Raw genomic sequence first — 9,856 nt, forward strand, 5'->3', positions numbered from 1 at the left:
GTAGCAACTACAGGTTTAAATTTGACTATAATATGTTAATTATTTTTTATAAAAGGCTCAACTTAAACCTCATTTGAATTGTGGTCAAACTATGGCATTTTCAAAACACAAGCTCACTACATTTCCAGCTGATGTAAACTGGCATAATTTGGTACTGAAGTCAGTAGAGCTTTGCCAAGTTACACTAATTGAGAATCTGACCCCAGATGTTTAAACGATGTAAACTTTTTTAAAATAATATTTGATTTGGCAGTTTATTTCAACAGCATAAGGTCATACAAGATCACTACAAAAATAGGTACATCACATATACACTTGCTGAATGAATCACAGTATTACAATGTATGACCCCATCCTGCATACACACACTTACTTGAAATCCATGCAACTACTCATGTAGTAAATTTAAGCATATGTTTGTGTTTGTAGGATTGGGGCCTAACGTATTCCAGAGCTTAAGCAATCTGCACCTCCAGGAGCCATTTGTTATCTGGTGACTTCCATTTAATATTCAAATGTAAAGTCAGAGCATACTAATCACTGATTTCCTAACGTAGGAAGCATTCTCAGACAACACTATATCATCATGCTGTGTTGTGAGACCCTTTGATTTAATTACATAACACATATACACACAATATGGACAAACCAGACCCACGGTTGCCATAACAGAGAATATGTCTTGCTTCTATAGCTTTCTTTCTGAATCCCACAGAGATGCTGTCACGTCATATATCGCCAAAAATATAGTTTCATTTTTTCCCCCAAAGCCTAATACTGACAAATATTGCCATGATTTCCCCCCCACCTTAAATCTCAATGCTATTACACACTTTCCCTAGCAGTTTTATAACCTACACATTGTAACAGAGTGCTAGTGCATAAGGACCTGAAAGAAACTAGAAACTAACTGTATACAAATTGAAACTATTTTCATTCATCAAGCTAAAACACAAAAGTAAATATAGCATCAAGTGATTAAAACATTAGAACTTGAATTTTAATAATCTAAGGTTTTTAAAAATATTTTTCTACCCTGACATTGTCCCCTTATATTTTTGTTGTGTTTACCTTTGTAAGGTAATAATGAAATGTGTCCTTTTAATCTGATGTCTTTACTACTAACACGTCCCAGCAACACAAGACTCGTGTCCTTTTCAGTCCCTGCATTGCACATTAACGTTCTCAAAGAAGATCCACCACCCTCAAAAACAATCATACAAAGAACCAACTAAAATGAAATGCAACTTTTGTATCTCCACTCCCTATCTACTCCATCCTCCATCGTTCATAGTTACGAATATATTGTACCAATCCTGCACTTATAACACATGCAAAATTTCAATGACGATACTGCCCTGTGTTTTGTCCTTTATAATTCATATTTGAGCCTAGGCCTGAAAGGCAAACTATTCATAATCCCTCAATAGATTATTATATTAGCAAAAATAGTCATTAGGAAAATAGTTGTTGAAATTTAAAAAGTTTGAGACTTCAGAGCAAACAATCCAAGGGGATGAACAAGGGAATTCACACCGGTGTTAGATCTGCTCAGTCTATGGCCCCAACTTAGCAAAGCAAATTAGCATATTCTTAATTTTAATAAGACTTAAGTCCTTTGCTGAATTGGGGATTGTATGAAAACTCCTAAGTGCATAAGGGCATAACTGAAGTCCTCCTGTGAATCAGCTCTGACAAAAAAATACAGCACGTGTATCACAGATTTAAAAGGCTTAGTCTGAGCATGTCTTAAGTATTTCTTAAAGATACTTTATGGAGCAATTTTCCATTACTAGATCTTACTGAACAATAACCCCATGTCTGTTCCAGGTGCCCTGTGTCATCTAACAAAGTTTTCAGACAAACCACATCTTGCCTGTCCTGTCTTCTTGCCCAAATATCCCATCCCCATTAACAAACAGGCAACATCAGTCCTTTAATATTACAGCTACTATGAGTACGCTCGCCTCATAACAGTCCTAAGAATGATTAGCTTATTGGTCATGGACCCATTGTTTATTCTATAAGTGACTCATGAGAATTACTGGAATTCTTACAAATCCCAAGTAAAAGGGAGGAGCGGACATATAATGTAATTAGATACCATATATGTCTCAATGGATTGCTCAGTATCCTATTGGGATAAACATTGTTAGGGAAGTGCTATTCCATTATGGTCATCAATTTCAGAACACAAGTAAACATATACAAATGAATTATATTTACATAATTATGCAGCGCTGACCATATGTACGGTAAATAAAAAATACAATGGAATTTGTTTAGAAGGTGTGATACATATTTGATGGAATAGCATTTCACATTCATTTAAAAATTTGCTGTAGGTCGGCACCTTACGACTCTCTTAAAAAGAATGTAAGTTGTTTATAACAATTTAGTGGTAGTTTAAATCCAGCTGCTTTGGAGCATGACTGCAAGCTGAACATATAATTTATTCTAATTACAGTTCTGCATTAGTATTGAAGTCTGGGATGATATCTTATCTCAACTGAAATAAGTGAGAGTTTTGAAATTGACTTCAATAAGATCAGGATTTCATCCTTGGTCTTCACATTTTCAGTCAGTTGCAATGGAATCGCCAAAACGAGACATCGCTATTAGCAATAGAACAGACACTTAATTCAAGATACCACACTTCAAACAGTTGGGGTTTTTTGTTTCTTAAACAAAGATAAAGCAAATCTTACTGTAGAAATGGTAGTAAAGGAGGCATTTTTTGTTATTTAATATTGTCCTTAATTGACTATGGTATATTGAGCTTTCACTGTTGAGAGACACAAGGTTTGGAGATTATGCATGCTTTAGATTTAAGAGAAGAGGCAGAATAATGCTTAAATGCCTAAGTACACAGAAAAGGCATGTTTACAAAAGCAATAAACATTGTAGATAAATAATAATAAAAATAGAATAGTCACTCAAAATGAGTGACTAGATAGGTTTGGATTTTGAAGGAAAGAATCCTTAGAGGTCTGAGATTTAAAAAGTATCAGCCTGAGTTAAGAATAGTAATATTTTCAAAAAAGCCCTTGAATCATATATCACATGCTCTTCAAAAAGTTGCTGGCTTGTAGGTAAATATTCACACATTCAGTATATGAAAAACGTATAATTTGTGAGGGGTATGTGGTATGTTTAGTTGTTAAATTACAGTAGCTTGATTGTAATATCTGCCACAGAAACTCATAATACTTTATGGCACTCACACTGGTCCCATTACTGAGGGAAGAGAAAATAGGCCTCTTTCCTTCTCCCCTGGAACATAGGAAAATTCTTACTGGTTTGCATGTTACTAGTTTTCACCAACCAAATTGCTTTGTTCCGTATCTTCTAAAACCCCCTGTAGTGAATTATATTGGCTGCACTGACACTTATTAGCAAGGAAAATTCTGAGGAACTGCAGGCTTTCCTTGCAACCAAACCCAGGCAAAAAACTGTTCAGGATGGTATAAAGTGTTTGTGCAATTAAAATGGATATATGATTTGTGAACACCTCTCAGAAAGGAACTGAATGGGCAGTTCCAATCTGGCCCCACTCAGTAGTATGGGAAACAATACTTAACTAGGAGTTTTTACCAACACAGAATACAATCCTGGGGCTGCTTTTATTCCTCACTAAAAGATATTTCTAGGCTTAATACAAGTTGATTTAAAAATAGTAACTTCCCTGAATGAAAAATACATATTATATATATATGGAAGTGAAATTAGCTTGTTTTCATCTTCCATCACTTCTACCTAGGTACTTAGATGGCCTCTATCATCCACTTTCAGGATGAAACACCAATCTTCACTATTTTATACAGCACTTGGATACACAGAGTTAAGAGATTAAAAAAAACCTGATAAAACACATTCACTAGATTAATTTATGACTGAAAGCAGAGAGCAGAACTATATCACCCCCCCCCACACACACACACTTTTATGGCTTGAAAGGTGTGTTAAATTTACCTTCTGTGAGATTTTCAGGAAATCTGGTTATTTGGCTTACACAGTAAGCTACTCCTTGTACATTGTGTTCTGGATAAAGGTGTGATAAAATATTACACAAGTTACAGGTCACATTTTTTCTCTTTACATAACTGTTGATAAGTAATTTCTGCTTTTATAAATACATTATACATTCTATGTACAGGCACTGACAGGCACTGGTGCTGCTGTTAACCAGCCATCCACAGAAAGAACGGAATAATGATAGTGGGCAGGGTGGTGGAAGGTGCCAAACCCAGACAGACTATAGATGCTAATCCCAGGAGCGCTGAAGCAAGAACACTTCTCTGGTCCCGAATAATCATCTTCACTGTTTCACAGAACTGCAAAAGTCAGAGGGAAAGGTTCACAGTTAAACATGAAAGTCATTCTAAACTGACAGGTATTGGAGAGGGCAAGGAAAAAGCAGACCATCAGACTGCTCTGTACCAGCGATTCAACTCCTGTGGGCTAGAAAGGGATGCCTGGGTGAGTGAAAAGGGATGTATTCCCCTTAGAAACTGCCCCTGCCCCATTGAAGTCAGTAGAAGCTTTACTACTGACTGCAGTGCATGCAGGATCGGGTCCTATTTTAAGAGTTCATTACTAATTGTCTGATGAATCACGCTTTACTTTCTTGATGATCGAAGTCACTGTGGAGAGGTTAAATTTAGCTGCCAGTTAAGTTATTTCTAGGCAGCTTGGAAATTGTTTTAATGACTTGCAAAACCTGTAACTGATCGTAATTTGGTGAACTGACTGTTAGCAACTACTGGAAAATTATGCTTTCATAGAGACACTCCCCGCTCCCCTACACATACTACAGGTTTCAGACTGAAATATGCCTGGAGTCAGTCTTTGCAATCCCTTAAAATGCCATTAATTCTGTTTGATCTCCTGCTGAATAAAATATCCAGGATCCTGTTTGGCACAGGGTGGGGAAGGGAGAGACAGTGAAACAGTGTTTTGCAGCAGTCTGCCAGTATATAGTAACTTCGAACCAGAGAGCTGAGTATTGACTAGACTGCTCAAAAGATTGCTTACTTACGGAAACCAGGCCTCAGCACCAAGTGACCTACTTCTCAGGGAGCACACTTGGAAAAAAAAACAAGGTTTTTTTTTTTTTTTTTTTAAGAATTGTGAAGATTGAGCCCTATCGAGATTTTACACAGGCTAGCCTCTCACCAAGATGTTTGTTGGACTATTCAAGCCACACACAAAAACTCTGTTATTCTGGAGGTGCTAAACAGTAACGCCAATTAAAATCTCTTCTGCTTCTGTAAAACCTGACAAAGCTTTCACTGATGGAAAGTGCTCCATTGCTAATACACATAGATTAAATATTTTACTTTACATAAATTTAAAAAACAACAACAAGCTAACTAGCCTCTGTTCCTTGGCTGAAATGAGCACATAAGAAGCACATAGGATAACCTAGTTATCATGCAGAAACATTGCTTTCACTGCAAGAAATTATTTGTATCACCTAAATAAATCTGACATGTTTCCTTTTGTAGGCTTGTAAAGTACGAGGAGACTCCTTTCCAAACTAGCCCTGGGCTGCTGCTACCACTGTCTTCAGACACCTCATAATGCGGCAACTGTGTTTCTTTTATCTGGGGGGAAAAGGCCAGCCAGCTCTTTTCCAAAATCCATGATCGCTCTGGTTGCACAGGATTTGGTTTCATTAAAAACTGGTAAATGGACGCAGTTGTTGGGCTTTGTTTCTAAAGAGCATGGATCCAGCCTCAAAGTAAAGTCTTTTAGTATCATTGGTTTAGATCATCAGAAGGTGAGGGGGGGGGAGGGTGCTTTGTTGGCAGAAATTTGCTTTTATTTTTATTTTGTCGACTGATGGCAGACTTGCTTCTTTAAACAAATTCATTCTCAGTCTCCCTACCCCCAGCTCAGAGATTAGCCACAAAACATCTGATTTCTCAATGCTACAAGCACTTTTGGGTATAGAGGTTACTCCTCACCAATGCCAAATAGATCTACTTTATTCAGGTCAAATACTAGCCTAGAGTCTGACTTCACAGATGATGCTTTACTTTGACAGTACCTTTATGTCAGATCAAATTATCAATGAGATTCCTCTTTCTTCATCTACTTTTAGAACCTTGCCAATTACAAGAGTCTGTGTTTCTTCCACTAAGTTAGCATTTAAGGTGTTGGGGGGCTTGATTTTCAGCAATAACAATGCTTGAAACCAGACAGCCTTGGGTTTTAACTCGTTTCCAAGCATTCTAATTGGGTTTGAAATGGGGGGAGGGGGAAAATGTTCTACAGCGGGGTGAGTTTGTAACTTCTACCTGTATTTACACATTTTGGGCCCTCTGCGTGGAAAGATCAGTTTCATGCTGAGTCTAGCAAACCATTAGCAGTCAAGGACCAAAATCCCTTTCAGCGTTAATGGTCCATTGCAAGATGTCAGGTCATTTGACCTCGTGGGAGGTTTGAAGTGTTAAGACTGTCTCTTGCCGGTTTTCACGCTCCGGGGTGTGAGGAAACACTAGACAAGGGACTAGAAGTATGTAGACAAAGTTCAAAACCTCAGGCAAATGATGGCTTCATACAACCCCTTTTGCAAGCAGCTTTTGGAGTAGCAGCCAAAGAACGAGGGGGCGGAGGACAAGAGAGCCCTCGCGCGAGAAGGCTCACGGTAAGCTACCGATGCTCCTCTTGCGGGGGGCGGGAGGGGGCCGGAAGAGGCTGAGTGAGCTCTCCTTTCACACAGGGGAGCGACAGGCTAAAGTTACAGCGAGATCGCTGCGGCTCCTGCAAGGGCAGCCCCCCCCCGCCGCCCCCTGTTTTCCAAGACTGCGCCCTCGCTCACTCCAGCTGCGCAGGTGTTTGGCTCCCATGCCGGGTGGGACAGCGTGGGAGGCCAGGGGGCACTGCCGTTCGCCAGCTGCCTGACCCACCCGGCCCCGGGGGAGGCAGCTCATCCTACCGTGGAGCGTTTCCACGGGACGCCAGAAGGTAAGAGAGGCCGCCACCAAAGCGAACAGATCTGCTCCGCTTCGCCCCCGCCACAGCCCCGGACACACAGCGGCGATTTGCTGAGGACCAGCACCCCAGGCCCGCCCTGGGTGGTGGGTCCCCGCCCCGGCGCACCCCGCTAGCGAGGCAGGGCTTGAGGCTGGGCGGGGTTTACCTTGTCGGTCTGGAAGCTGACCGCGGAGCCGTATCTGCAGTAGGTGACGAAGTGCTCGCAGTTGTTCCACAGCAGGCTGTACGCCGTGGCCCCCACCAGCTTCTCCGCCCGCCGGGCCACCTCCTCGCCGCACAGAGCCTTGTTCGGGAAGGCCTCGTCCATATGGTTCACCAGGATGGAGTCGCCGTAGGCAAAGTCCTCCACCGTGTCCACCCGGATGCTGGCCATTCTGGCCAGGACGCCCAGGATGAGCCTCTTGTTGGTCACCACCTGCTGGATCTGCCGCTGCTCGTCGGTGAAGGCAGGCAGGATGTCCGGCATCAGGTGCGCCACCCGGTTGTCCCCGAGGTAGATGCCGAAGTGGAAGAAGAGGGTGCGGGGCACCTCCAGCAGGTCGCCCCGCTTGAAGTAGGTGGTGTCGTAGTAGCTGGCGTGTTTCTCCTCCTCCTCCACCGCGCCGGGGCCCACGCTGCACAGCTTGAGGTTGGCCAGGAGGAGCAGCTTCTCCAGCAGCAGGGAGGCCACTTCGTACATGGGGTTCTTCATGGTGCGGCTCTGAGAGCTTCTCCTGGTCTTTCTCCTGCTGCAGGATGCTGCCACCTACCCCTGCATCCTGCCTTTTTATCCTGGCGGGCGGGAGTGGCGAGGCCACAAGCAAGCACAACCCCGATTGGCTGAGAGGGAAGTGGGCGGCTTCGAATCGGGCGTGAAATAAACCTTTATTCAACAGCAGCGCTTAAAAAAGTCTCCTGTGCCAGCCCCGATGCTGCTGCCCCATTAAAGCCACTGGGAGGTGGAGCTCCTCTCCAGAGCAGCTACTGGCTTCTCTAGTGCATGTTCAAGGTGAGAGGGGCTAGGGGACTGCGCAATCCAACAATTTGTCCGTTTGCACGAATTTACCACTCCGCTCCCAGGTTTTTCTGCCCAGTGACTAAAGCTGAGAGGGGAAAACGATGGAATAAAATGAATGGCTGTTGAGGGAAGCTAGGAATGACACAAGTGCCATTGATTTCGTTATGGGTGTAAATTGTGTACAGCTCCAGCCTGTAAGTGGGGACTTCAAAGTAACGCAAACTACTTCCAAGATAAAAAGGGGCGTTTTCTCCCGCGTTTAAAATTTCTTTTCAAGTTTTCACAGCGTTAAAATGGAACATTATCATCTATTTGGGCCTGTAGAATAGAAAGGTCACTAAGACTGCCCGAGAATTTCTCTCGTTGCATTTGGATCTCTCCAACTACCACGTGCATTTGTGTATTCTGTTTCTTTGCAATTCTTTTTAATCGCTTTAAAACGAGCATCAGCTCTCAAATGCATTTTAATATACCGGATTCTATTCTATACCAGGATCATCCGTTCGTCATTGTAGCAAACACCGCATTCAACATTGCAATGCCTAAGAGCTACTACGGGCATTTGTCTGCTTGAGCTATAAACAGTTATAAACATCCAAGTGAGCAAGATACCTGACCTGAAACACTGGCACTCATTTTTGATGTCGTGAGTAGCTACAGCCTCCTTGGAGTTAAAATGCCCCCTGATCGATGTATTCGCTAAAGGATTAACTGGCCGAGATAGAACCACAGTAAATTACAAATTACGGTTCCCCGTTTGACATGCATCTGTGGAAGTAGGTATTCACCCAGGAAAGCTCATGCTCCAAAACGTCTGTTAGTCTATAAGGTGCCACAGGATTCTTTGCTGCTTTTACAGTTCCCCGTTTGTCAGACTTCTGACGAACGACAGTGCCAATTTGTTTCCTCCTCCTAAACAAAGCTCTTTCCTTTCGCACTGAGTTCCTCAAAGTTCAAAGGATTAGGCTGGCACACTAAATGTTTATTACACCGCGCAGTGCCCGAGGAGAGGAAATTGTGGTGGCAATGACAAGTGATCGTGCACTTGATTCCTTTACAAAACCATTTGCACGTCCATCGATCGATAAGTGCCCGCTTTTCTGGGAACACAGCAGGTAGCGAAGCGAGGAGGGGAGTGGAACTGGTATTTACGAGTGAACTTGTCCTAACATCCGTCGGCTGACAGCGCGGAGGAAACGTGGCGAGCCATGCCTCTGCGGCTTGTTACCCGCTAATCCATTATGTAAATGTATAAATCCCGGGAACAAAGCCCATAAAAGAGCAGATCTGTCAGGGCAACAAAGCCGCCTAGTCTGAGGCTAATAAGTTTCAGTAGCCCAGCAAATTCCCGGTTCTCCCTGGGGGCTGCGCGGGATGATTGATGGGAGGACATTCATCTTATCTGGAAAATGACAGGCCCTTAGAGACCAGGAAGGGAGGGCAGCCAAGCTCCCACAGCCTTTCCCCCAGCCTCTGCAGTCCTCCTGTCCCCCAGACCCGGGGCCGTTGTCACAAACACTCCCGATTAAACCTTTTAGTTCCGTCTGGAGAAAGAAACTCCGTCCAATTACAAATAGGCAAGAAAGCGGGAGGGAAGAGAAAGGAGGGGCAGGGGCAGTTTTTCACACTGCCCCCCCCCTTCTAAGGAAGATTGTAGGGCTGGGAGAATTTTATGATCTAATTTCCTGAAGTTTTGTTTGCCTAAACATCTGCAAACAAACTGATTTAGCGTGTCTTGGCCACTTGCTGAGAAGCGGGCAGGAACTGTGTATGTAAAAAGGCTCGACACATTTCTGTGGGCAAAGCAGGACCAGCTTCGAGCAAATCAATATTTTACCTTTTCAGTCATTGTATCAG

The 9,856-nt window shown here is 43.0% G+C and overlaps 1 protein-coding gene across 1 annotated transcript; it reads right to left on the reverse strand.

Moving 5' to 3' along the window:
* Positions 1-258: 258 nt before the first annotated feature.
* On the reverse strand, positions 259-7,746 carry LRAT (lecithin retinol acyltransferase). The gene is made up of 2 exons (XM_030564087.1): positions 7,148-7,746; positions 259-4,334 (listed from the first exon to the last, which is right to left on the reverse strand). The coding sequence occupies exons 1-2, from the start codon at positions 7,691-7,693 to the stop codon at positions 4,182-4,184; spliced, it is 699 nt and encodes a 232-aa protein (XP_030419947.1). The 5' UTR covers positions 7,694-7,746; the 3' UTR covers positions 259-4,181.
* Between the last annotated feature and the right edge of the window lie 2,110 nt (positions 7,747-9,856).

This window comes from Gopherus evgoodei, chromosome 5 (assembly GCF_007399415.2).
Source record: "Gopherus evgoodei ecotype Sinaloan lineage chromosome 5, rGopEvg1_v1.p, whole genome shotgun sequence".
Classification (NCBI taxonomy): domain Eukaryota; kingdom Metazoa; phylum Chordata; order Testudines; family Testudinidae; genus Gopherus; species Gopherus evgoodei.